At 48.8% G+C, this 27,498-nt stretch overlaps 2 protein-coding genes across 4 annotated transcripts in view; both read left to right on the forward strand.

Annotated features, from left to right (window-relative positions):
- Window positions 1-9,782, forward strand: part of KPNA6 (karyopherin alpha 6 (importin alpha 7)) — a 55,964-nt gene extending 46,182 nt beyond the window's left edge. The window contains exons 11-14 of the mRNA XM_012642326.1: window positions 1,363-1,488; window positions 1,800-1,927; window positions 3,574-3,752; window positions 4,591-9,782. Coding sequence (XP_012497780.1) covers window positions 1,363-1,488; window positions 1,800-1,927; window positions 3,574-3,752; window positions 4,591-4,778 — 621 coding nt within the window. The 3' untranslated portion in view covers window positions 4,779-9,782. The remainder of the gene's footprint in view (window positions 1-1,362; window positions 1,489-1,799; window positions 1,928-3,573; window positions 3,753-4,590) is intronic.
- A 3,254-nt stretch (window positions 9,783-13,036) lies between these two features.
- On the forward strand, window positions 13,037-26,823 carry TXLNA (taxilin alpha). 3 transcript variants are annotated; one of them, XM_012642328.1, is made up of 11 exons: window positions 13,037-13,100; window positions 13,639-13,836; window positions 14,544-14,882; window positions 16,251-16,342; window positions 18,824-18,994; window positions 19,432-19,626; window positions 21,276-21,395; window positions 21,632-21,706; window positions 22,226-22,318; window positions 22,720-22,815; window positions 23,530-26,823. In XM_012642328.1, exons 2-11 carry the CDS (start codon window positions 13,671-13,673, stop codon window positions 23,821-23,823), a joined length of 1,641 nt encoding a protein of 546 aa, XP_012497782.1. In that variant the 5' UTR covers window positions 13,037-13,100; window positions 13,639-13,670; the 3' UTR covers window positions 23,824-26,823. The 3 variants fall into 3 exon arrangements, with proteins under 3 accessions (XP_012497782.1, XP_012497783.1, XP_012497781.1); XM_012642329.1 differs by lacking the exon at window positions 13,037-13,100 and adding an exon at window positions 13,110-13,140; XM_012642327.1 differs by lacking the exon at window positions 13,037-13,100 and having other exon boundaries at window positions 13,310-13,836.
- The last annotated feature ends 675 nt before the right edge of the window (window positions 26,824-27,498 follow it).

A 27,498-nucleotide genomic window follows, 5' to 3' on the forward strand; every position in this document is an offset into this window, starting at 1 on the left:
ATCCATTGATGGACGTTTGGGTTGCTTCCACCTTTTTGCCATTGTGAATAATGCTGCTATGAACTTTGATGTACAAATATTTGTTGGAGTCCCTGTTTTCAGTTCTATTGGGTATATACTCAGAAGTGGAATCGCTGGATCATGTGGTCATTTTATGTTTAATTTTTTTTTAGGAGCCAGTGTACAGTTTTGCACAACTGCTCTACCGTTTTACATTCCTACCAACATTGTACAGGTTCCAGTTTCCCCACAGCCTTGCCAACACTTGTTGTTTTCTGGGTTTGGGGGAGTTTTTGTTTTATTTTGTTTTTCTTTTCTTTTTTTTTTTTGTTTTGTTATAATAGCCATCCTAATAGGCGTGACGTGATATCTCATTGTGGTTGGATTTCTATTTCCCTAATTGTTAGTGATGTTGAGCATCTTTTCATATGCTTATTGGCCATCTGTATATGTTCTTTGGAGAAATGTCTATTCAAGCCCTTTGCTCATTTTTTAATTGGGAGTTTTTCGTTGTTCAGTTGTAGTTCTTTATGTATACTCTGGATTTTTTTTTTCTTTTTTTTTTTTTTGAGGCAGAGCCTCGCTCTGTTACCCCACATAGAGTGCAGTGGGGTCATCATCGCTCACTGCAACCTCAAACTCCTGGGCTTAGGTGATCCTCCTCCCTCAGCCGCCCAAGTAGCTGGGACTACAGGCATGCATCACCACACCCGGCTGATTTTTTCTATTTTTGGTAGAGGCGGAATCTCACTCCTGTTCAGGCTGGTGTCGAACTCCTGACGTCAGGCGATCCTCTGGCCTCGGCCTCCCAGAGTGCTAGGATTACAAGCATGAGCCACCTCACCCAGCCTATTCTGGATATTAATCCTTTATCAAATACATGTTTTGCAAATATTTTCTCCCATTCTGTGGTTTTGTCTTTTCGCTCTGGTGTCCTTTTTTTTAAAACTTTTTTTTTTTTTAAGTTTTGTTTTTATTTTTAGAGATGGGGTCTTGCTATGTGTCCAGGCTGGCCTTGAACTCCTGGACTCAAGTAGTCCTCCTGCCTCAGCCTCCCAAGTAGCTGGGACTACAGGCATGCGCCACCATGCCCAGTTAATTTCTTCTATGTATTTTTAGTTGTCCGACTAATTTCTTTCTATTTTTTTAGTAGAGATGGAGTCTCGCTCTTGCTCAGGCTGGTCTCAAACTCCTGACTTTGAGCGATCCTCCCGCCTCGGCCTCCCAGAATGCTAGGATTACAGGCGTTAGCCACTGCACCTGGCCTTACTCTGGTGTCTTGATGTACAAAAGTTTTAAATTTTAATTAAGTTCAATTTATCTATAATAATTTTTTTTTCCCCTGTGGTTTTGGTTTTCTAGGTCATTCTTAACTGTTCAGCCCTCCCTTGCCTTCTCCACTTGTTGAGCAGCCCTAAAGAGTCAATCCGAAAGGAAGCTTGCTGGACCATTTCAAATATCACTGCTGGCAACAGGGCTCAAATACAGGTAGAACAAGCAGGGAAGTCGAGAAGTGTAGGGAGCCATAGGAAACATGAGAGGCAATGGAATATTTGCTTTCAGAAGAAAGGATTTGTTCCCCTTTAGAAATTGGAGTCAGTATGTGCTGTTGGTCAAAGCATCTGTGTAGCTGAAGCTGGGTTCATCTGTAGCGTGTCACCTATATGGGAAGAACAAAAGAGAACTCCCATTGCGGGGAAGATGTCTAACTAAGTCTTAGCTGATCTGGGGGCTAGATTTGCTTTCTTCTCTTGAATTGACATTCTTCCTCCATCCCCCTTCCCTCATTGCTCTCTCAGGCTGTTATAGATGCAAATATCTTCCCTGTGTTGATCGAAATCCTTCAGAAAGCAGAGTTCCGTACAAGGAAAGAAGCAGCCTGGGCCATCACCAATGCCACATCAGGAGGAACCCCTGAGCAGATCAGGTATCCTACTCCTTTCCCATTGTCTTGAATGATATATGTGGTCTCCCTGTTTGCTCATGGTTTACAGATGACCTCTAAACTGCTTTTGCTCAGATGGATCTGCCCCCTAGTCCAGCTGTAACAGTGTTTAACTGGTAAGCTGCTACAGTGACACTGGAATCTGGAAGAGATTCTTGTAGATGGTGATGTATGGTACCTCTTTTCCCTCCTGGAGAATAGAAACCTATGACATAGACATCTGTCCTTCCTCTATCTTTTCCTACCCTCCAGAGGACTGAAATCTGTGCAATTCTCAATTATTCATACAAATGAACGGGAACCATGCTGTGGCTCAATCAGAGCAGCTTGTTTGGGAAATCATTGTGGGGGATGAGACTTGAGAGAAGCAAATAGAAAGCTGTTTTGTGTATGTGCTCTTTTATTTTAGTTTCCACTATCTCACCGTTAACAAGAGTGATAGGAATTAGAAAAGCCTCTTACCCTTCACTTGCCTACTAAGGGGAGTATAGTCAGTATACATAAAGCCTTAGGCAGCTGGGCACAGTGGCTCATGCCTGTAATCCTGGGAGGCCGAAGTGGGAAGATTGCTTGAGGTCAGGAGTTTGAGACCAGCCTGAGCAAGAGCAAGACCCCATCTCTACCAAAAATAGAAAAAATTAGCCGGGCATGCTGGCACACACCTATAGTCCCAGCTACTCAGGAGGCTGAGGCAGGAGGATCACTTGAGCCCAGGAGTTTGAGATTGCAGTGAGCTACAATGATGCCACTGCACTCTAGCCTGGGCAACAGAGTAAGACTATGCCTCAAAAAAATATGTAAAAATAAAGCCTTGGGAGGAAAGTGATAGCCACTGAGTTGAGCTTTGAAGGATAAATAGGGGGTTATAAAAGACCACTTATACAAGGAAAAACGTAAGTAAAGGTACAAGAATCAGAAATATGGAGACCTTTACAAGTGTTTTGGGAAGGGAGTAATGGGAGGTAGAGCTAGAAAAGGGGGTAGGAGCCACGTTATGGAGTCTATACTGTAATGCCATAGAACTTGGACTTAAAGGAAATAGGGAGCCTGTCAAAATTTTTTGTGTTGAGACAAGAGTCTCACTCTGTCACCTGGACTAGAGTTCAGTGACATCATCAGAGCTCACTGCAACCTCAAACTCCCGGGCTCAAGCGATTCTCTTGCCTCAGCCTCCCAAGTAGCTGGGACTACAGTTGCGCACTACCACTCCTGTCTAATTTGTTGTAGAGACAGGATCTCGCTCTTGCACAGGCTGATCTCAAACAGCTGGCCTCGAGCAATCCTTCTGCCTCAGCCTCCTAGAATGCTAGGATAATAGGCATGAACTACCACACCTGGCCTCTGTGAAAAAACTCTAAGCAGGGAAATGATGTGTTCAGAGTGGTTATGTTACAACCAAGGACACACTGGAGTCAAGGAGAAATGTATGGGAGAGTCCACATGTCAAATGAACTAGACCATAGCAATGGGAGATTGAGACAGAGAAAGGATAGGTGGTCATCAAGGGTCAGTAGAGTGGATTGCTGAGAGTATTAACATGTATAAGGGAGGCCCACAGGCCATAGCACCTGCCCAGCACTTCGGTTGCCCTACATTAGTTTAGAACTTGCCTGCTCTCTGACCTGCAGGTACCTGGTCTCACTGGGCTGCATCAAACCCCTGTGCGATTTGCTAACTGTAATGGATTCAAAGATTGTGCAAGTGGCCCTCAATGGACTGGAGAACATCCTGCGGCTTGGAGAGCAAGAAGGCAAGCGCAGTGGCTCAGGGGTTAATCCCTACTGTGGCCTCATCGAAGAAGCCTATGGTATGTGCCCTTTACCCAGCCTCACCTCTGCCTCAAGTAGAGAGATTGTAGGTCAGAACCTGGGGGCTGTCAGCCTCCAAAGTGGTGTATATATGTGAGGGAGTGTGTTGGAGAGCATCCATAGCTTCTGTGAGACTTGAGTCTGTGTGTCTAAAGACAAATTATACCATCCACAGAGTTTCAGATGATACCACGCGTGTAACGGGCATGTATTGAGTAGCTGGGGTGGAGCTAGAATTTGGATTTGGGTCATCTTTGAAATCCAGTTTTATCCCATCAGTTTTTTCTCCCTCTGAGGAGCAATAGATCAATTCTCTTTCTGATAGGCTCTACCTAATAAGTAGATGTGGTACAAGTGCAAAGATAAACATCTAAAACTGATAATAGAATAAGGAGCTAGAAGGCATGTGTTTTCAGCAGAGTTTCTAACAAGTTCCTTTAAGAGTGCTAGGGAGCATTCTGAACCATTTTCAGTTCAAACTGCTGCCCAACTGAGAGAGAGAAAGGAGAGAAAGAAAAGAAGAAAAAGAAAAAATGCTGGATTAACTCATCACCCATCTGTGAGAAGAGAGGCTGATGATGTGCTCAGGTCATGCAGCTAGTTTAAAGCAGAATCAGGACTAGAACCTCTATAACTGATATTTTGGTCTCTTTGCTTTGGGATTCTGTAGTTTTGGGAAGAGATCTTGACTCTTTTCTTTCAGGTCCAAGAATTATGTGATCGTATTAGTTGTTATGTAAGCACTAATGTACCTCAGGGAAGGAAAAATAGATAAATGTTTCATCTACCTATAGAAAAGCACCCACACTTCACTCTCCTTCCTTCTTGCTACTGTAGGCTTGGATAAAATTGAGTTTCTCCAGAGCCACGAGAACCAGGAGATCTACCAGAAGGCCTTCGACCTCATTGAGCACTACTTTGGTGTAGAAGACGATGATAGCAGCCTGGCTCCCCAAGTGGATGAAACGCAACAGCAGTTCATCTTCCAGCAGCCTGAGGCCCCCATGGAGGGTTTCCAGCTATAATATCTGCCTCCGGGGAGGGGAAGGGATGGGAAGCACCACCAACCAGCAGAAGAGCAGCCCTCTGGTGGGCGGGAAACCAGGCCCCCCACCATCAGCCACCACACACCTCTGCTGCCCTGGAGACTGTGCTCTTGACCTGCTCCGCCCCCTTCCCTGGAGGGCGCACCCTCTGGACAGACAGAACCATCTGAGGCTCACATTCGGGTTTTGTGACAAGAAGGGGATGTGTTGGGTTTTTCTTCCTTACACTATATTTTGGCTGCACACATGTCTTTAACCCAGGAGCCCAGGGGTAGACAAAGGAGGACTAAGGTAATCAATTTGCACCTTTTTTTTTTTATTCTTATTTTTTTCTTTTTTCTTTAATGGTGACTTCCTTTTTATCTTTTTTCATCCTTCCCAGTCCTCTGCCCTGATCTGTATAACTCTTATCTTGGGTACTTGAGCAGATGGAATATTCCAGAGGTGGGAGGTGGGAGGGGAAGGGAGAGATCCAAAACAAAGTGTTCTTGCTCTGACAGAATATTAATCTTGTATGCTTGGACTGAGTTATTTAATTTTTTTTTCTTTTGCACATTTTTCTTGTATTAAGATTGCTCTTCCCAAGAGCCATGAGTTCCTGGTTTTAGGAATCCCAGCTGCCAGCATTGCCTGGGACTAGAGGCTGATGGGGAGGCTACCATGAAACAAAGGCCCCTCTCTCCCTCTCACTCCTTACCCAGATCTTTTTAGTTTGGGAGATCCCCCTCATTCTCCTGGGGCAAGTACACCAGTGGAAGTGGAGGGGAGGGAGGAGCACAGGCCTTCAGAAGGGGCTCCCCACGTGTAGCTACTGATCCCATGTTTCCTACCCACCTTCCAAATGGTGCGACCCAACTTCATTTGTTTACTTGAAAATTCCCCTCAGGGTTGAGTAAACCTCTGAGGTGGCTGTATTTTCTCCTAAGCTTAAGACAGGGGACTGTGGTCCTTCCTTTCTCCTGAGGAGAAAGTCCTTGCTCTGGTGACCTATAAATTACAGAGGAGGTTGGAGTGAGAGTGTCATGTATTGGGATAGTCAGGGATCCCTGCCTTTGGCCTTTCTTCTTCTTCTTCCTCTTCCATAGTTGGATTATGTATATTTTATTTCCAAAGGAGAGAATGTCAAAAAGTTCCGTATTTTTTTATATTCTATATATTAGGTAGGTCCATCTTAATTGGTCTCAAGAGGAAGAACTATCTGTAATTTCTCTAGGTAGGATACTCTGAGGAAGACCAAAAAGAGATGTGGAAGCTCCCTTGCTCAGGAGGCCTGAGCATGGTCCATTTCCTCTCTGCTTGGATCCTAGACCACCACCTGGGACCAACCCTCAGCTCTGGAAACTTTATAAAGCAGGTCAGCATGGTCTCATTGTCCCAGTACCTGAAAACAGCAAGGATGGCCTCAGGGCCTGGTGAAGTCTACCACTCCAGTCCTTGCTGCTGAGCATCCTGCTTCTATCAGGAAACCCATGAAGTAGTTTGCTTTCTACAACTCAGTCTCAAAGGCCATTGTCCACATAAGTTATCACACATGGCTGCGTTTGCTATTGTCCCAGAAACTTAGCAGCCTGAATACTTTTGTGAGAGTTATTGGTATCTTCCCTGTTAAGGATCCTTATACCTGGTTTGGGTTTTCTCTTCTTTGTGACAATTATAATCCAGATGCCTTTTCTTTCTCTTTGAGTAAAGCTAGTGCAGTGCCTCAGTGGCTTGCCTGTGCCTCTGGATGGATTACATATGATGATAAACCCCATCTGTTGGAGACGGAAGAGGAGGAAGTTGTCAGCTAAGTGTAGACCAACTGCAGAGTTGAAGGCACAATCTGCCCTGCTCCTGCCTCCCCACTGTGGTTAGAGGTCATGTTCCAAGCTGTACTTTTCCAGAAACAGTACCATTCTTGCTCCTATTCCTATACATCCCTTTCTGGCTCAGGTGAAATCCATGCCCCTCTTCTTACAAATCTAAACTTCCAGTGCTTATTGTTGGCCATTCATCTTGAATTTGCCCTTCCCTAGTTTGAGGTCACACTCCAAAGCCATTTTCTAACGAAGATGGTTTAGGGCTGGCAGCTATCAATGAAAAATCACACTAATGTTGTACTGCTTTGGTGAGTCACGTGCTCCTTAGTAGCTTGAGAATGATGGCTACCAAGCCCCAATCTCCCAGGAAGGCAAGGGGCAGGACCTTTTTTTCACTTGGCCTTCTACCTCCATTACAAAACTATTCTCTTACAGTTGAAAGAAAAGCTTTCACCCACCCATCGCCCCATGGTCCTTGTCCAAAGGGCAGAGCAATTTAGCAGGATCTACTTTGTACATCTCAAGCAATAGTTAAGTCCCTGACATTGGGGCCAAATTCCTAGTGTGAGACATACACATCCTGCTTTCCCAACTGTGTCTCCAAAAATCTACTTTGGGTTCAGCTTTAGGTCCTGTACCTGATGGAAGACTCTTTTTTGGTCATTTGGATTCTGCTTAAAGCATGTTTTCTCTAAGGACTTAAAAGGCTAAATTCTACCGGGGACACGATGTGAGGAAAGATTTCGCAAAGAAAGGTGGCCTCTAGGAGCTTTCATTTGTGTCTTCCTCAGACAGTGTTTTCCCATTATCGTCCTCTAACCCCATTTCAACCAACAGGTAAAGTTCTTCCAGCCGACAGAGGCAGTAGTACCATCTTTTGTATCACCTCCTCTTCATCGGCCATCTTGCGAAGCAAAATATTATTTCTTTAGCCCACATTTAAGAGATACTCTGTGTGAGCAACCCCCATCTGGGCCCCAGTCCCTGGCCTAAGTGAGGTCAAAGGCTTTCTGGCAGATTTCTGGTTATTGCCAGGATGTAGAGGCTCCCCAGCCTGTTTTAGGGACTAGCCTAATAAGTTGAAACATGTTTTTGGAATCTTTTCATATGGCTGGCATATCCTTTTTAAGATCTCTGATGGGCGTGGAAGTATCTAGGTATGGATTAAGAGGGACAAGGAGCCTTTTTCTTCATTAACATATTCAAATACTGTTTTGAACAGTGCCAGCTATTCTTTATTGCCAACCCCTCTAGGCATCCCACCCCCAAGTCACCTTCTCTAGTACCAACAGGGTCTCTGGTCTGAGAAACCCGCCTTCAGTTCCCACCTCTCCTCAGTGACTGCCTGGCCTTGATGTTGGCTGCTGCAACCCTCTGATGTGTTCGCCCTGAACTGGCCAGCCTAGTTACTTGGACATAAATGACCCGTCCAAGGAACAGGTGGTTGGTGACTTCAGTTTTGGGGGACCCTTGGTTTTATTCCTTATCTAGAAACTTTAGATCTACTTTTTCGACTCTGCCCTGGAAACCATCTTCCAGGAGCCCTATATTTTTGGAGCTGAACTGCACAGATTATAGCTGCTATTGTAGTTAAGGGAGAGAAATAGAAGACTAGGCACACAGACATTCTGTTTCTCTCAAGCCAAACCAGTTTAAAATGAAAACTGTCTAACAGAATGAACTGTATTTACATTTTCTCATGTCTACCTGCCTTCTCTCCCCACCCTAGGGTTGTACCTGTTTCTAGCAAACTAAAAGGAAAGAATGAGAAAGCCTCGCAATACTAACCTCACCCTACATGCCCCTCTTTGAAGGCCCCAGCCCTTTTGTTCAGGCCTTCTCTCTTCTCCCATAGACTCACTCAGCTTGGAATCCATCACCTTGAGTATTCTTCATTAGATTCATCTTGCGGGCTCACATTCTAGATTCTCAGTTGAAGACAGGGAGCCAATTTCTCCAGGGACCCAGTAGGGAGAACAGGCTGGCTGGGGGCCTCAGGAATGTGTGTACCTGTCTGCCTCCCTGGTAGCCTGGGGAAGGGTGCAATGCTCAGTGCACTGAACTATGGGAAACATCTTCCAGGTAGTACTACCCTGGAAGTTAGTGTGAGACTGAGAGATTGGTCAGAATAAATTTCTTCCATAGCTATTTAGGATTGCACATTCTAGACTAGACCAACCTTGTCCAGTATTTTTTCTGTTTTAGCATTTGCATTTTTTTGTTAAGCCAACAAGCTGAGAATTTAGCCCTCCTGGGATCCATGTGGTGGGCACTAGCTGCTCTTTAGCCAAGGCCTTCATAAATGATTCAGTCATCCCATTGTCTATGCCCTAGCCCCACCCCCAGATTAAGACCATGGCAAGGGAAGAATTTGAGGTTAAAACCAATCAAATCTGTTAATGAAAGCCGTTATTTTTCCTCTGAGAGGGCATTTTGTTTCAGAACCAACGCTGGCTGTGAGAGTTACAAAAGGCAGCATTAAATTTTGGGCCCAGAACACCATGGGAGAAAGGTTTGTGTAGTGTGTTTCGGTGGGCTTGGGTCTACCTGGCTTCTTTTGGGCCAGCCTGACTTCTGATGTCCACATTAGCACATACCTGAACCCCCCTGCTCTCTTGTAACAATATGCCATGCCCTGAGGGCAGTGAAGGAAGTAAGCTCAGAGATCCTAAGACTGGCTGGAAACCTCTGACTCAGAGGATGTCCTTAAAGAGTTCACATCTACATGAACCCCTGTGCTCTGGAGTTGGGTCTTGGCTTTTTCAGCCAGCTTTTGTGGGAACTGCCTTTGACCTATTTTTGAAAGAAGGAAAGGGGCTATGGGTCCCAGCCACACAACAGACCGGATGTCCCCTAAGAATAGTTTGGGTTTCCAGCTGTGGACCCTAGGAAGGTGAATCAAATCCTTCTCACTGGTTTTTCTTTCCAAATTAATTTGCTTTTATTTTTCTAACAACTATAAACTCTGGCTATTTTCCATGTTCTCAGGGCCCCTGGGTAGACAGACAAAGCTTGATGATTTCAGATCAGACATAGGCCAAGAAACCGTGGCATTGCATTGAGTGTGCTGAGTCCAGACAAATGATATTTATATACACATCCAAATTTGAAGAGAAAATGTATTTCTTTAGGTTTCAAACACTGTAATAGATATAAAGCAAAAATAAAAACCTGTCGCAAAGTTCTAAATCGTCTTCTTTGGCTTGGAGTGACCCTAGACTGGCTTTTTGGAAGTGAATGAGGAGAAGGTGTTTAAACTTGCAGCTTAACAGTGGAAATAAGAATTACACCAATCTGCTCCTGCTGTAAAGGTTTTTTAAAATCAGCTTTATTGAAATACAATTGACATACAATAAATTGTACATATTTAAAGTGTATAATTTGATAAGTTGAGACGTATGTGCCCATAAAATCACCACAATTAAGATAATGAACAAATCCATCACCTCCATAAGTCATAAGTTTCCCCCTTGGGAATCCCTCTTTCCTGCCCCAACCCCAACAACTGATCTGTGTCTGTCTCTGTAGTTTACATTTTCTAGAGTTTCTCTAAACAATTTTGATGTAGTTTCATTAGCAACACTCCACAGCCCTTTGAGCCTATTGAGGTCAAATAGTTCACAAACTCCTTCCTTCAGTTCTGATCAATCCCTAAAGCAGAGATTACAGACAAGCAGCCAAAAAAGTTGACTGAACCCAAAAGGAGGGTTTTGGTTGGCAGATAGTGTGTTTAAGTTTTAGTTGGTTGCCAACATTTTAAAAAATCAGAAATATCTGTCTTGAAAAATACTGTCTGGCACTGTTGGGCCTGAGTTTCTGCTTGGAAAAAATCTGCAAGAGCTATAATATAATCATCACCATTGCCAGTTGTCTCCCTGAATCTGACACATATTATTACTATATGTTGTTTTATAGCAAAGGAAAAAGTAACTTCTTAACATGTTTCTGTCAAATTATTCTTGCCTGCTCTACTCGTATTACCCAGGTGGCCCTTGTAGACCACTTTTGGCCCTTCTGCTACACCCTCCACTCCTCACCCTATACATACCTTTTTCTTGCTTATTATCTTTGCCTAGAACACCTTCCTATGGAAATTCATCAATGTCTGATTTATATGTTGCCTCCTTGGGAGATCTCCAAAACGCTTTTCTAGAAATAATCAGGGCCTTGGTTTCAAGAGACCTGGATTCTAAACCTTTCTCAGCCTCAGTTCCATCATCACACTACAACTTGAGCATCCTTTATTCAAAATGTTTGGGACCAGAAGTGTTTCTGTTCCAACTTTTTTTTTTTTTTAACTTTTTTCTTTCTATTTTTATTAGAGACAGGGTCTCACTCTTACTCAGGCTGGCCTCAAACTCCTGAGCTCAAATGATCCTCCCACCTTGGCCTTCCAGAGTGCTAGGATTACAGGCGTGAGCCACTGGCTGGGCCCTCAGAAGTGTTTCTGATTTCAGATTTTTTTAGATTTTACCACTTGAGCATCCCTAATCTGAAAATCTGAAATGCTCCAATGAACATTTCCTTTGAGCATCATGTTGGCACTCAAAAAGTTTCATATTTTCAGATTAGGGATGCTTAACCTGTAATATACCATATTTCCTCTTAATGTTACCTTGTAAATTTGAACCTTGGTGTTACCTAAGGGTTGCACTGCTCTGAAGTCAGAGCAATATTTTAAATATTTGTGGAAAATATTAACATCCTAACAGCCCTAACATTAGCAATGATCAGTTAATAAAGTAATTTACAACAGTCTGTACCCCTAACCTGATGCTAGGCTCCGGGACTAGATCATTTAGCCAGCAGTTCTTCCAAAATTCACTGACTTGGCCGGGTGCTATGGCTCACGCCTTAATCCTAGCACTCTGGGAAGCCGAGGTGGGAGGATCGCTTGAGCTCAGGAGTTGGAAACCAGCCTGAGCAAGAGCAAGACCCTGTATCTACTAAAAATAGAAGAAGTAGCCAGGCATCCTGGCGTGGGCCTGTAGTCTCAGCTAGTAGGGAGGCTGAGGCAGGAGGGTTGCCGTGAGCTATGATGATGCCACTGCGTCCTACCCAGGGCAACAGGGAAAGAAGGGCCAAAATTCACTGACTTGTAAGCAAATAGTAATTTCAACACCTCATTGCTAATGCTGTAACCACTCTCTCCAGACCTAGGAAGCAAGGACAGATTGCAGAGCACTGGGAAGGCTCTGAAGTGACCTTTGAGCTGGACTTCAAAAGATTTTGGTTTTTGCCACAATGGCATTTTGGAAGACAATAGCATCTGAAAAAACCTGAGAAATCCTGGAAATAGCAAAAGTGGAGTTGGAATAAAAAAGGCAAAAGGGATGGAGAAGATTGTCTGGAAATAGGCAGAAGCCAAACCACTTAGGCTTCAAATTCCAGGAGCAAGGATTGTTGGGTTTTATTCCATTATCCATAGGCAACGGGGATAAAGAATTGTGATCTCACATTTGGAAAAAATTTGTGACTTTTTTCCAACTTTAGCAGCAGTGCAACGAAGACTGTAGGGTGTAGGCCAGTCGGAGAAAGGGCTCACGAATCTGCCTCAGGCCAAACTCCCCCTGCAGGGACCCCCTCAGTCCCTCAGGAACTGACTGCCAAGCTGGTGATGGAGAGAGAAAAAAATAACCTACTTTGACAAGTTACCCTGACTCCGCCTCAGGGAAACATGCACTGGTGATTTCTTCTAGGTTAAAAGCAGCATAGCCGAGTAGTTACATGGGAGTAGTTACAGGGGTGATGGAGTCAGACGTTCTGGTTTTGAATCCCTGCTTTAACCACTCAATATCGATGTGACCTTGGGGTAAGTTATCTAACCTTTGCCTTACTCTTCTGTAAAATGTGAATAACAAATAGTACTTATCTCGATGAGTAATTATTGAGGATCCAGATATTGGATACCAGGAAAGCACAAATTAAACGCTCAAAGAACTGACACTGTCATTAAAAGCCTCCTTTTTAATAAGGAAATTGAGGCCCAGGGAGAGAAAAAAATGTCCAGTCATACAGCACATTAGTGATGAAGTTAGGACTGGAACACAGATCTTTTGGTTCCCAGCCCAGGACGCTATCCCTCTTCCCAAGTCCTCGAAGTTCCTCGATAGAACCATGGATATTCACAGCAAAGGAGACCTGCAGGAAACAGCCAGGCGCACGGATTTGGGGGCTGAATCAAAGCTTCTGCGTGACAGAAACAAGGTTGACATAGGCACCTATGCAGAATGACCGGCTCCTTTCGGACTCCCAGAACTATATCCCTTTCTGCTGCATCCTGGGAGTTGCCGCCGCCCCGATGCACGGAGGGACTTGTAGTCCGCTGCCTCCCGGCCGGCCCGCCGCAAAAGCCTCCTTCGCGCCGCCTTTCCCAGCAAGCTCCGCGCCCGCGCCAGCTACTGATTGGCTGCGGCGGGAGCAGGCCGTTCTGCCGACCGCGGTTACCCAGGGTTTCCGGTGCGAGGCCAGAGCGGAGAAGCCGTCGGACGTCGGCGGTGAGGTGCGTACGGCGGCGGCTGGCGGGACAAGACAATCGGAGGGTCTGTAGGCCTGGACGCTTCGGGCCAGTGGGGGAATCACGCCGCCTCCGCGCGTGGGCTGGGGGTGGGGCGGGTGTCTGTGCGCATGCGCGGGGCCCGCCGCGCGGTGGGAGGGCGCACGGGGCGTGGGTGGCTACGCGCGCGGGGGACCAACGTGGGGCGGGGGGGGCGGGAACCTAGCGTCCCGCCACGTCAGTCTGCGGCCCTGAGCCAATCCCGCGCTCGGCCCGCCGAGAAGGGGTCGTGTTGTGCCGGGAAGTGGCTTCGGGAAAAAGGAAGCTTCTTTCCTTGCCTGCTCCGGGAGCAGCGCCCCGAAAACCTGTCCAGGCACGCCAGGCTTCCTTGGCCAGCCAAGACCGGGCGAACCGTTGGCTCCCTCAGGCGAAGGCTGGCCGGTTTGTTTATTTTAAGAAGCTTTGTGCGCCTGTGTTGGGATTCTGATCTAGGCTGCGAAGAATTTCGAAGTCTGGAAAATAGCAACAGTGTTTGTTTCTAAAGGATCGGCTCCTAACCCAGCATTGCAAATCACAATGAAGAACCAAGACAAAAAGAATGGGGCTGCCAAACAATCCAACCCAAAAAGCAACCCGGCACAACCGGAAGCAGGACCCGAGGGAGCACAGGGGCGGCCCAGCCAGGCGGCTCCTGCGACAGAAGCTGAAGGTTCCAGCAGCCAGGCTCCTGGGAAGACGGAGGGTGTGTGCCAGTTCTGCTTTTCCAGTGGGCAGGGGGAGGAGTCTGTGGTACCGGCCTAGCTTCTGGAGTACCCGGGAAGGAGGAGATGTAGAATAAGAGGAGGACAGTGCTGAGGCCGTGATCCTCACCGTTTCCTGGGAATTTGGTAGAGCCTCGTGCTGTATGCACAGGAACTGAACTCTTGAGAGAAGGCTCTGACAGGATTAAATCAGGTGGCAGTTAAATGAGACACCCAATCAGCAAATCCAGATCCCGTTAGTCACCAGCGGGTTGCCTTTCATGTTTGAGGCATTGCTGGAACTATTTGAACAGCAAGAAATGGCTTTTGGGGAGAAGGAAATAGAAGTTACTACGTGCCAGTCCTATGTGCTACGTGCTTTACATACTTGTTTTATTCTCATAACAAACGTGTTTGGGTGGTAGTGAGAAATAGTTATATCGTTTTATAAGTAAATAAACTGAGACTTAGAGCTAAGTTAAGCAACTACAGCTATGATTTGTGAATTAAAAAAATGTTTTGAATCTAAATTCTGACATGAACTAGTTTAGCTGAATTATACTCCATTCTTGTTTCTCAGTTTACATAAGAAAAAGAAATAAGAAGCTAGGCAACATTTAACCCAAACTGGTGAGTTTGGGTGGGGTGAAAAATCCCAACCAGTGGTATAACTGTCTTATTTCTTGCCCTACCCCGCATCCTGCTGTAGTGGCTCAAGGCAAAACTGCTCAGTCTGGGGCCCTTCCTGATGTCTCTGAGGAGCTGAGTCGCCAGTTGGAAGACATACTGAGTACATACTGTGTGGACAACAGTCAGGGGGGCCCAGATGAAGATGGGGCACAGGGTGAGCCCACTGAACCTGAAGATGCAGAGAAGCCCCGGACCTATGTGGCGAGAAATGGGGAGCCTGAACCAGGGACTCCAGTAGTAAATGGAGAGAAGGAGACCTCCAAGGGGGAGCCAGGCACAGAAGAGATCCGGGCGAGTGATGAGGTCGGGGACCGAGACCATCGAAGGCCACAGGAGAAGAAGAAAGCCAAGGGTCTAGGTGAGCAGAGGGCAGCTGTTTGTTAGGCTGATGGGGGGAGGGAGTTTGGACCTGACATGTCATTGGGTAGCCTGCTCTGCCAGAATTCAGAGGAAACTGTACTCAGAGCAGCAAGTCACCCTACTTTAATCAAACCAGGGATATGGGGGCCACAGCATAGAGGTGTGCAGGTGTTCACCACACAAGGCCTCCTGGCCATCAGGCCAAGTGGCACCTGGAATCCAACCTGCTTTCTCTTTGAGGAAATAAAGAGCGGGAGGCCTGGTGTGCTCCTGTGCCAGCCAGCACCACTTCTACCCACTGTGTGACCTTGGGCATGTCCCTTCCCTTTTCTGGGTCTTAGTTTACACTTCTCTACAGTAAGAATTGGACTAGGCCAGGGCTGCAAACAAATACCTACACACAGGCTAGCCAGGGGCACATGAGATCCAGAAGAGGGCCTACTTTACCCAAAGGCTTGTCTGTCACCTGGTTAGTTGAGAGCAAAACTATAGGCTGGGTGCAGCCAGACTTTTTTTTTTTTAAAATAAAAGCCAGAACTCTATAAAGTTATTTGAAAACTGTAGATTTTTAATAGTTGGCAGCGATAATGGTAAGAGCCAAACAAAACCCATCTGTGGGTTGAATCTGCCTGTGTGCCAGCGATTTGCGGTCTCTGCCAATCTCTCCGGGCCTTCAGGGAGACAGGGGATGGCTCCTTAACTCAGGCACAGGCAGTGGGGAAAAGGCAGTGACAGTCATGTGACAACAGGCTATATATGTGTTCAGTAATTTAGGCTAGGTGACATTATGCCCATGTTCAACTCCTTATTCCCCCACCCCTTATGTGTGTCATCCTATTTTAAAGAGAGACTTTTTTTTAGTTTTAGGATCACATATATGGAAGGTATCTTCATTTTAAAGTTCACTGTTAGGCTACCTATGTTGACAAGAGTTTAATATTTCTCAAGAAGGCCAAGAGACCTATTCCTTTTTGGATCCTACCTCTATTGGAAGGACCTTCCTTGCATTGAAACAAACCCTGAATTTGTAGGTGGGACACCATTTGTCTGTTGGTAGAGCAGGCAGTTTTTGTCTCCAACCAGTGGTGCTCCCTAAGGAGATTCCACAAGGATTCAGTTGTCCATTTAATGAGCATGTGCTCTGTGATGGCTCTGTGGACAGTCCTGGGGCTACAATGAGAAGCAGGACTGAACTGGTCCCAGCCCTCATGAAGCTCCTAATATAGCAAGGAAGGCAGCCAGTTCAACAAGCAAAATATAAAGTATGATAGGGGAGGGCTGCCTTCAGTGCGCGTGAGTGTAGGCTTAGGCCTGGAAGGGACCCCCAAAGAAAGGGGTGTATGCCTTTGCTTCCTGTGCTTTGCAGGGAAGGAGATCACATTGCTGATGCAGACATTGAACACGCTGAGTACCCCAGAGGAGAAGCTGGCAGCCCTGTGCAAGAAGTATGCTGAACTGGTCAGTTCCCTCCTCCCGCCGACATCTTTCCTGCCTTTGGAAAATCAGCAGGTCACCTAGCATGGGTTTGGGGGTGCAGGGGCAGGTGGGTGGCTTAATTTCTGTTCAACTTTTCTCTCAACCTTTCCCCCATCTGTTTAATGGGGAGTCAGTTCCCAGCCAGCCTCTTCATGGCTGACAATAAGAGGAGAAACTGCACATTCCTTGAAAGAAATTTCTGAAAGAATGATTCCAGGTTATAGAGCCCTGGCTCCTGGCCTGAGTCAGAGAAACCATATGATTTTGCCTGTGTGCTTCTCTGTATCTCCTCCAAATATGAAGATGAACAGTGCCATTATCACACTTGACAAAGTTGATACTCGTCACTTGATACTCCTTTTCCTTTCGCTCCAGAGCAGTCTTCCTCTCACTGCCGCCCTTCTCCCATGACATTGACGTACAGTAGAAACCAGACTGGTTGTCCTGTAGGATGCCCCCCCTTGTAGCTGCGTCGTCTTTGTGGTAGCATTTAACCTCTTTAGCTCCTGTAAGTAAAGTGGAAGTTAGCTCTGGAAGCTTTGTTCCAATTCAGGTTCAACTTTTTTGACACGAATTCTTCGCAGGTAGTGCTCTGAACTTCACATTGCAGCACCAGAAACACGAAGTGTGGTCTTCTTCTTTTGCCAGGGTCCCTGACAGAACTTGAATTAACAGATTCATCCATTGGTGATTGTAGCCTAATTATTTATTTTAAAATTCTTTCATTCCATCCACATTTATTAGCTGGTATTTTCATATAAGGGACTTCACTCATCTGTAAAATGGGGCACATCATACCTGCCTAATGGGATTATTGTAAGGCTTAAATAAAAGATATAAAGAGGATAACCACCCTATTAGAACAATCCAGCCAGGAAAGACTGCTACTGCGAGAGAGGAGGAAGTAAGTTGCTGGAGTGGGATTCTGAGAGGATCAGGGGAGCTCAGGCCTGGTGCACAAGGAGAGGGCTTGGCCAGGTCTGTGTGACTGAAGGAGAAGACAGGGGCTGGTGGACTGGCAGATGTAGAGCTTGTGTCCCTGCTCCTCTGGCTTCAGTGTTTTCGGGGAAATGAGAAAGATGGTTGTTGCCTGCTAGGACCTGGGAGATTTGAAGAGGAGGATGAAATAGTTGTCTGGAAAGAGGGTGTGCATAGCACGAGCATCACAATGGGATTGCTGGGCAAACGAGGGTCTTTTGGAAATTGGTGGTTGTGGATCTGTTTGTTTATTTTTGAGATGAGATCTTGCTGTGTCGCCCAAGCTGGAGTGCCTGATCATGTTCACACTGGAACCACAAACTCCTGGGCTCAAGCACTCCTCCTGCTTCAGCGTCCTGAGTAGTTAAGACTACAGGTGCAGGCCAGGCACGGTGGCTCACACCTGTAATCCTAGCACTCTGGGAGGCCGAGGCGGGCGGATCGTTTGAGCTCAGGAGTTCGAGATCAGCCTGAGCAAGAGCGAGACCCCGTCTCCACTAAAAAAATAGAAAGAGATTAGCTGGACAACTAAAAATATATGTATATAAAAAAAAATCAGCCAGGCACGGTGGTGTATGCCTGTAGTCCCAGCTACTCAGGAGGCTGAGGCAGAAGGATTGCTTGAGCCCAGGAGTTTGAGGTCGCTGTGAGCTAGGCTGATGCCACGGCACTCACTCTAGCCTGGGCAACAAAGCGAGGCTCTGTCTCAAAAAAAAAAAAAAAAAAAAAAAGACTACAGGTGCACACACCATGCCTGGGTAGTCATTTTGGGGGGTTTTTTGGTAGGGCTTGCTATGTTGCCCAGGCTGGTCTCAAACTCCTTGCCTCAGGCAATCTTCCCGCCTCAGCTTCCCAAAATGCTGGGATTATAAGCATGAGCCACCACACCCAGCTTGTAAAGTTTGAGTAGCGTTGCTTCAGCGCTGGTGCAGAGTAAGCTGAGCTGGGCAAAGGAGTGGGATCGTGGCAGAGGTTAAGGACTGTGAGGCCAGGAGTCAGGAGGATCGTCCATGGATACTGAATGAGAATGGCCAGGAATGAGAAAGGAATCGTGTTGCAGAGAGCACTACTGTACCCAGTGCTCGAGTTTTGAAGGAATGAGAGGGAGTGACGGGTCTGTTAATAGACACGAGGCAGGGTAGCAGGTGGTCTCATCCTAGGGCGTGAGTGTTCAGCAAGTTGGGGTAATGCAATGACCTGAAGCACCTTGAGAGCTTTGTCTTTGGAGTCAGGTCTGGGATAGAAACTGGCGTCTGCTGGCTGTGTGGCCTCTGCTTGTCCTAGGCAGTGTCCATTTCTGTATCCCTACGATGGAGCCTTTGGGTTTATGTGAGGAGGAATGGGAGGAGTGGGTAAAGCACCAAGCACGGTGGCGGCCTGTGAGGGTGCAGGTCAAGGCAGCTCAGGAGGCCCTGGAGCCACATAGTGATCCCAGTGAGGAGGACCCACAGGACACTCACCTGTTGTTCCCATCCCTGTCCCCAGCTGGAGGAGCACCGAAACTCACAGAAGCAGATGAAGCTCCTGCAGAAAAAGCAGAGCCAGCTGGTGCAGGAGAAGGACCACCTCCGTGGCGAGCACAGCAAGGCCGTCCTGGCCCGCAGCAAGCTGGAGAGCCTATGCCGTGAGCTGCAGCGGCACAACCGCTCCCTCAAGGTAGGCCCTGGGTCTCTGGCCCCCACAACGGGCAACTCTGGTTTCCTTGACTTCCACTGATTCTTTGGTGGGCTTTCCCCTCAAAAGTCATGCTGCAGGCTGGGCATGGTGGCTCATGCCTGTAATACTAGCACTTTGGGAGGCCAAGGCAAGAGTACTTAATCTGAAGTCTGGAGGAATAGGCCTCAGGAGGTCCAGCTTGCATCAGAATGGCACATATATGTATGCCTGCATCTTTCCAGGGAGAGAATCTCACCTGATGTACAGAGGGGTGCACTAGGAGCCCCTGTTGCATGGCATCCTGGAGGTTGTCTGCTCCTCACTTTGGGAGCAGAGAGGGCTGTTGGCAGAGACCACCGGTGGACTGGTTGGGGGAGCCATGTGAGGCTGGCTGGGGAGCAGTGGGTGATGGGGCTAGGGCTGACTTCTCTGCCCAGGAAGAAGGCGTGCAGCGGGCCCGGGAGGAGGAAGAGAAGCGAAAGGAGGTGACCTCACACTTCCAGGTGACCCTGAATGATATTCAGCTGCAGATGGAACAGCACAATGAGCGCAACTCCAAACTGCGCCAAGAGAACATGGAGCTGGCTGAGAGGCTCAAGAAGCTGATTGAGCAATATGAGCTTCGAGAGGAGGTAAGCTTGTCACGGTCAGCGATCACGGCCAAGAGATGGTCCCATGTGCACCAGGCACCAGAAGGCACTTTTCAGATTTCTTCCCATTTTCCCTTTCTTCCTCCTTCCTTGAGAGAGGGATAATGTTGTCATTCCTCATAAGTGTGGAGAAGTGACTCATCTAGAACCACACAGCCCCAGGTCCGCAGTACCTTGGCCCAAACGACTAGGCCAGGTATCTTTTGGAATCAGAGCTCTCCACATTTAGAATGGAGGTACATGCACATACCATGTGTTATATAGCACTGCCAGCAGGGCCTTGAGGCAGCACTTCCAAATTAGACATGTTAATATTTATGCAGTGGAACTTCAAGCACTCACCTAGATTACAGCCTTAGAATGGTGCCGGTCAAGTCTGGCTGCTAGCTTACGACAGTTTCAGTTTTCAGAGTTTTGTAGAGTTTGGAATGGCAGGAAAGGGGCTGTACCTGATGGACTCCAGGGACTGATTCCTTGCTGCTGTGCTCCTCCTGCCACTTGAAAGGGCAGGGATCACTGCCTTGGCTCGTGTTGGCCGCCACCCCAGGCACTTGAATCTTCAGGTCTCCCACGCCAGGCACTTGGCTCTTCTGGGCCTGTTTCCTCACCAAGAGAAGGGAGACCTGTGGCTGCCTCACAGGTCTGGCAGAGGACCTGCTCTGGATCTGGCCCTTTCCTGGGCCCTGGGGATGTGGTGGCGGGTGCCCTCTTGGGACCATGTGGTGCGTGACTTAGAGGGGGCTCCCCTGCCCTACCCCTTCCCTCCAGTACTTCATCCTCAGGAGCAAGGCTGCTTGTGATACTTTTGGTTTGAGGGGCACTGGTTTGGTTCTTGTCCCTTGGCACTGAGAGACATGGGGGCTTCCTGGGCCACTATAGTGAGGAACTGACTTCAAGAATCCAAGGACCCACATTCTGTCCCCACACCTTCCTCCCAAGGCAAAAAAGGACTCAGTACTGCCTGCGGAGAAGTGGGTGCGGGACTGCCGGGGTCTGTTGCTTCTCGTTGACAGCTCTCCCCGATAGATCAGGGTCTCTCCTCATGTCCCAGTTAAGTCCCCACATCCCTTATTTTAGAAAGTCCAGTTGATTCTACCTTTGAAGTAGTACTTGAGTTCATCACCTTCTCTCCATCCCTGCTGTCTCACCTGGCCCAGGGCCCCAGGGCTCCTTCAGCAGGCCAGACAGCCTGGGGTACATGTGTCTAGATTTTACCTATACATATGGCAGATCTCTGCCAACTGAGCCAGGCTTCATGTTTGTGGAGGCATCATTTTTGCCTGTTCCCATTTACAAGGGAGTGGGGGCTGCAAAAGTGAATGCTGCCATTCTGGACCTAGAAGTTTGAGTGTGTTTATTGCTTGGCTTCTCGGGAGCTGATTCCATCCAAAAACCCCTGTGCTTACCCAGGTCTGACTCACTGGGAGAGAAACGAGGTGAGGTTGGAAAGTTGAGCTTCCAGGGACTCAGGCCCATGTCCTGTGATACACATGGGAGTCTAGCATGTCAGATTGAGATGGGAGGCTGTGCAGGTGCCCTGGTCTCTGCAGATGGGAGCTCCCTGCAGCCCTGGGCCTCCCTGAGAAAGGGAGCTCCTGACAAGTGGACCACTCCCGCCATCTTTGCTACAGCACATCGACAAAGTCTTCAAACACAAGGACCTGCAGCAGCAGCTGGTGGACGCCAAGCTCCAGCAGGCCCAGGAGATGCTGAAGGAGGCAGAGGAGAGGCACCAGCGAGAGAAGGATTTTGTGAGGCTCAGGCCCCGGGGTTGGGGTGGGAGAAGGTGGGTTGGGTTCTGGCTCAGCTCATAGGGTTGTGTGTGTGTGTGAGAGAGAGAGTGCCACCTGGCCAGACCAGGCACTGATTCCTCAGGCACCAGTCTGAGAGCAGAAAGCCTCAGTGGGTCTGGTACTTATGGCTAAAAAAGACCAAAGGCAGCCCCTGGGGCTTCTGACAGGGTCTGAGTGTTCTCTCTTGGAAACAGCTCCTGAAAGAAGCAGTGGAGTCCCAGAGGATGTGTGAGCTGATGAAGCAGCAAGAGACCCACCTGAAGCAGCAGGTGAGACTGTAACCTGACCCTGTGCCTCCAAGGTCCCCTTACTGGACCCCATCCTGGGGGAAGTGGAATGGGACCTTCATTCTAGGACTGGCTCTGCCTGACTGCTGTGTGCCCTTGGCTGAACCTTTGTTCTCTCTGGACCTGCCCATCACCTGTGTGGTGGTAACCAGGTAGCTAGGTGAGCTCAGAGGCTTTAGCTCTTAGCTTGGAGGTGTTGTGTTGCCTTTGAGGAGGTGGGGACAGAAGAGTTGTTTTTAGCCATATGAATTATACTTGATTCTAGAAGGAAAGTTTGAAAATAAACATAAAGGACAAATATAGGGCACCCCAAATCCTACTTTTCAGGCTCAACATTTTGGATTCTATTCTTCCCAGTGCATAGCTTTCGTTTTGTTTTAAGGAGAAATAGTATCTCAATAGAATTGTTGGGTCAAAGGATCAAGGAGGGGTCTGAGTGTGTTGACCTGAGGTGCCTTCCAGAGAAGCCCAGTCATACCTGTGGGTTTCTTTCTCACCCAGCTTGCCCTATACACAGAGAAGTTTGAGGAATTCCAGAACACACTTTCCAAAAGCAGCGAGGTGTTCACCACATTCAAGCAGGAGATGGAAAAGGTAATGATGGTCCAGGCTGCTGGGGCACAAACTGCCCCACTCAGAATCGAACCTTGGGCCTGCCTTCAGGACGCTCTCATCCTGGGGATGTCTCATGGGGAGCTATTCACAGTCACTGATTGATTCCAAGGGTGGGGCCGGTAGGAGGGATCACAGCCTTGCCCTGAGTCAAGAAGTCTCAGTGGTACATACACCCTCCAGGTTGTCCCAGAGAAGGCGCAGTCTTGTCACTTCTTGTTATTGGTGGTGGAAATTTAACTTGAGATTCCCTGGTGGTGAGACGGCACAAAAGGCACTGACTGCACCCATTGTCTTGCCTCGGGATCATTCCCCACCTCGGAGACACAGGTGCATGGACAGCCCAGCTCTGACCATTTCCTTCTGTCTGTCGCATAACCCAGATGACTAAGAAGATCAAGAAGCTGGAGAAAGAAACCACTATGTACCGGTCCCGGTGGGAGAGCAGCAACAAGGCCCTGCTTGAGATGGCGGAGGAGGTGGGCTGAGTGTGATCCGCAGCCGGGGTTAGGGTGTGCAGATACTGCATATCAGGCCTTTTTCTCCACGTCATACCGGTCGGTGACGGTGATGCAGCTAGCATGAGGTGGAACTGGGGTTTGCACACGTCTATCCAAGTTCAAAGGCAATGCCAGCTCTTTCCCCATGGGAGCCCAGTGGTAGGTCTGCAGTGGAAGCAAAGGGAGCACATGGAAGAAAGGAATAAAGGAGCAGGAAAAAAACAGTGGTGCCAGTGATATAAGTGGTTTGCGTGGAAAGCAGCCCAGATAATTTGTGATTTTGTAGCTTGCGATGCTGAAGATAGGAACTACCACTGCTGGAACAGCAGCTGCAAGCCAGACCTTGCTGTATAGATACGCTGGGTCATTGAACCTTCTCTCAAGACCTGATTTTGGTATTAGTAGTCCTGTTTTCCAGGTGAAATTGGCTTAAAAGCCAAGCACTTTACCAAGGTCATCTGGTGGATACATGGAGGATTATGTTTTTGACCTCTAAGCCATGTGCTGTCTCCGTTCCCCACTGCCCCAGCTGACAGCTCAGTCATTGCTTCAGCCAGGGCTGTTTCCTAGAAGGGGCCAGCTTTGGACCCTGGTCTGCTCCAAGCCTTGTTAAAGTAGGTGAGTGCCACCAAGTGGTGGTATTGAGTGAGGGGGTTGGTGGCATGGCACTAAAGTCCCTGTTTCTCTCCCTAGAAAACACTCCGGGACAAAGAGCTGGAGGGCCTGCAGGTGAAAATCCAGCGGCTGGAGAAGCTGTGCCGGGCGTTGCAGACAGAGCGCAACGACCTGAACAAGAGGGTACAGGACCTGAGTGCTGGTGGCCAGGGCCCCCTCACTGACAGTGGTCCTGAGCGGAGGCCAGAGGGGCCCGGGGCTCAAGCACCCAGCTCCCCCAGAGTCACAGAAGCATCTTGCTGCCCAGGAGCACCGAGCACAGAAGCATCAGGCCAGACAGGGCTCCAGGAGCCCACCTCTGCCACAGCCTAGAGAGCCCGATGCTGGGGCATGCTGGGAAGGGAGCAGGCAGCCCAGCCAGGCCTGGCCCAATCAAGGCTCCCATGCTGAGCAGTCCAGCGCTGAAGCCAGTGTGTTCTGACTTGGCTGGCATCTGACACTTGCAATTTTGGATTTTGTGGGTCGGTTTTCCATATATATGGCATTGTGCAAGGCCTCATGCATTTATATCTGTAAGTGTACAGTGGGCTTGCATTGGGGGTGGGGGTGTGTACAGATGAAGTGAGTGGCTCCTCTGTGAGCTGAAGAGTCTTAAGAGGAGTTGTCATCTGTAGCTGCATCACAGTGATCTGGCAGGACAAGTGACTCAAGCATTTCTCTGCCTGATAAGAGGCTCAGAGCCCTCCCAACCCTTCAGAGCTCATGACAAGTGATGTACCCAGGTCTTGACTGCATTCCTCTTGTGAGCAGGGCTTGGGCAGCTCAGGCTCTCCTAGCTACCCCGGAGGCTCCTTTGCTTCTCTTGACCTGGAAAAGGTGTCCCCAGGTAGAGCCTTGGCAGGGCACTCGGAGCTGGTGATCAAACTGCTTTCCTGCCTAGGACAAGGGACCTGGAGAATGTTTCTGTGTGGGATGATGCGCTGGCCGGGGGCCCCTCGGGCACCGCTTCCCCGCTGTCTGGTAGTGCCAGGACCAGGCCATGATGCTTCTCAGTAGCCTTATCATTCACAGGTGCCTCTCTAGCTGCACAAATGATTGACAAGAGATCACCCAAAGGATTCGTTCTGAAGGTTTTTTTGTTGTTTTTGCACATGACAGTGTTTGCTTTGAGGATCTTGGGAGGAAGAAAGAGGGGAGGAGTGCTGTAGCGGTGGTGCCTGGAGCCTGGCCTCCAGTGTCCCACCCCCTCACACCCCACTTGGCTCCTTTGCCATCCTTGTGTTGAGGTTTCCTGTTTGGTGAGATCAGGTTGTTTGTAGTAAGAGAAAGGAAAGGGTTTCTGATGGCTCTGCCATAACCTTGCCTGTGGGTTTCAGTCCTGGGGAGGTCCAGCTGCCCCTTGGCTTCTTGGTTGGTTTCTGCTCCCTTACCCCACTTCCCCCAAATGTGCATTCCTCAAGGTTTGCCCTGATTCTGTTTCCTGGCAATCACCCAAGGAATAAGAGCCCTTGGGATTCCATCTAGTGTGCAGGAACCCCCTAGCTATTATCTGACAGGTCGGGAATGAAACTGAACAATTGAGTGGAGCCCCAGATGTCCATAAAGTGGCTGCAGACAGCTGTCCTCCTCCAGCAGTACGTACTACTATGCACTATGTGTAGGTGCTCTGTATGCTAAAAGTCCTGCTGGTTGCAGACTTGCCGGGGTATTAGCCAGTGTTCTAGGACAACAGAATGCGTCTTGGATCGGGAGGCAGGGCTCTGCTGGGCTGGAAGTACAGCACCCCATCTCCAGCTGAGTGAGCCACAGACCAAGATGGATAAGGTGGTTGGGGTTTTGCTTCTTGCTGTATTTCTTTGGAGCTAGTGTGTTGGCCTGCAGGTCCCTTCATCTTCCACACCTCACCCACCGGTTCAGCCCTTAACATAAATCCCTCGGATAAATAGGCTCATGAAGAATGTTAAGTACTCCTGATCACGTTGCAACTTAGACCAGAGATGGCAAATGGATGGCACACCGTTTCTTCCCCTGCCCCACGGCAGGTACCACTGGTCTGCTTCGGTGCTCCTGCTAATCCCTGCTACATCCTCACTCCACATGGAGGTGCCCTCACGCGGCAGTACGAGTGTGGCGGCCTATTTGCCATCCCTGGCTGTGGTGCTGCTCCTGTGGAGAACTGTTTCCCACGATCTTTTTCTGCCCCTCTGAATCCCTGTGTTCGGAATGGTCCTTGCCTCTTCCTGCTCCAGTAAGGCCTTCCCCCTCCCCCAGCCCCTGTGCCAGGTGAGGTGCAAAAGCTGCCAACCCCCAAGAGTGTCGCTAGGTTGAGGGAGGTGCAGGGAGGAGGCAGAGGCATCTGCCTGCCCCCCTTGGAGAGAGCAGGAAGGTCCACAGTGAGTGGCCCACACAACTGCCTCTCTCGCTTCAGCTACCTCTTAAAGGCCGCGGGGCTTGGGGCTGTTGGAGCCCAGTGTGGTGGTACAGGGAGCAGGTGGGCCCCAGGCAGGTAGAAGCTTTGCTCAGCTCCACCCATTTCTAGGCATTCAGGCCAGTCTGTAGATGGGGAGCCCTTTCTTCCTCCTTCCTGTCCATTGACCAAATCTTAACCAGTCACTATTAGCTGCTCTGCTTTCCAAAGTGAGCCCAGTCCTGGGCCAGATGCAGGGGAAGTGGCCTGCCCGGGAGTGAAGGCCAGCACCTTTCCCCCTCCCCCAGCGGGTCCCACACACGTGACCTCAGTTTTAGGACCAAGAGCTGTGTTTGGTTGCTCCAGTTGCTAGCTTTTCCTCCAGGGACCACAGCAGGTGAAGCTCAGAGCCCACAGCTCTGCGAACAGTAACTTGTGTTTAGGACCTTGTCCGGCTGAGAGCTTCATGTGCACCAGATTCCAAGAGGTGTCAGCAGCACTTTTTTGTTGTTTGTTTTCCATGAGGTTTTTGGACCATGGGCTGAGCTCAGGCACTTTCTGTAGGAGAATGTTATTTCTGTAAAGATGGTTATTTAACCCTCTACCCTGTTGCAGCAGCCCTGCTGAGGGCTGACCCAGAGGCCAGGGGAGCTGCCTGGTGTCCATGGGGAAGGGCCGAGGCCTGCTGAGCTGATTCTCCAGCTGCTGCCACAGCCCTCCCGCCTTGCACAGCACAGAGGCGGTCACCCCAGGGACAACAGGCACCTACCTGCTCCTCTTGCCCTTCCTTGGGGAGGGGACTGCCTCTGTCCCTGCAACTGCTTTCCTTATGGCCCATCCTGGCCACTCAGACTTGTTTGAAGCTGTGCTGACAGCATTTTTGTCTCCTTTTGGTATTCACAACAGCCAGGGACTTGATTTTGATGTATTTTAAATCACATAAAATAAAAGAGTCTGTTGCCTTACTTCTCTCCTGACCCGTGTGGTCATTTGATGCTTCTGGATCCATCTAGCTCCTCCCATTATCACTGACTTGGCTGTGCCCTGACATCCTGCCTCTTCCAGAGCCTTCCTGGCCTCCAGCAGTCACCACAGCCTCAGGACCCTGGCAAATTCACTTGAGCTGCCTGAGTGGAGCCCTTGGCAAAGTTGTCGAGCCACTTAAATACATAAGAGCATCAGAGATAATGTCTTTCAAAAAAAAAAAGTTGTCCCTGGCCTGGGGTGGGGGTGGGGCTCACAGGCTAGTGAGGAGAGAAGGTACTTGAAGGTATAGAAAGGTCAGTGGTGCTGGGGAACACAGAGGAGGCCCCTACCCCCTTCAGCACGGGGAGGCAGGGGACACCTGGAAAGGCCTTCTGACCCAAAGGGCAGGCAGAAGTCTAGGAACCTCTGTAATGAAGTACCTCTGGAAATGCAGGTCCCTGGGAGGGTGAGGACAGGGATGAGGCTGGGGCCGAGCCCGTGTACCAGGTTAAAGAATTGGGCTAGATCCAGAGGGCAACGGGGATCACTGAAGGTGTTTGAATAGGAAATCGGTAGGGGGCAGGAGTAAGGCAAAGGCAGAGAGACCAGAGAGGTAGGCATAGGCCAGTCGAGGCCCAGATTAAGATGGCTGGACACTCACCACTGCTCTTTGG

This window comes from Propithecus coquereli, unplaced genomic scaffold (assembly GCF_000956105.1).
Source record: "Propithecus coquereli isolate 6110/MARCELLA unplaced genomic scaffold, Pcoq_1.0 Scaffold178, whole genome shotgun sequence".
Classification (NCBI taxonomy): domain Eukaryota; kingdom Metazoa; phylum Chordata; class Mammalia; order Primates; family Indriidae; genus Propithecus; species Propithecus coquereli.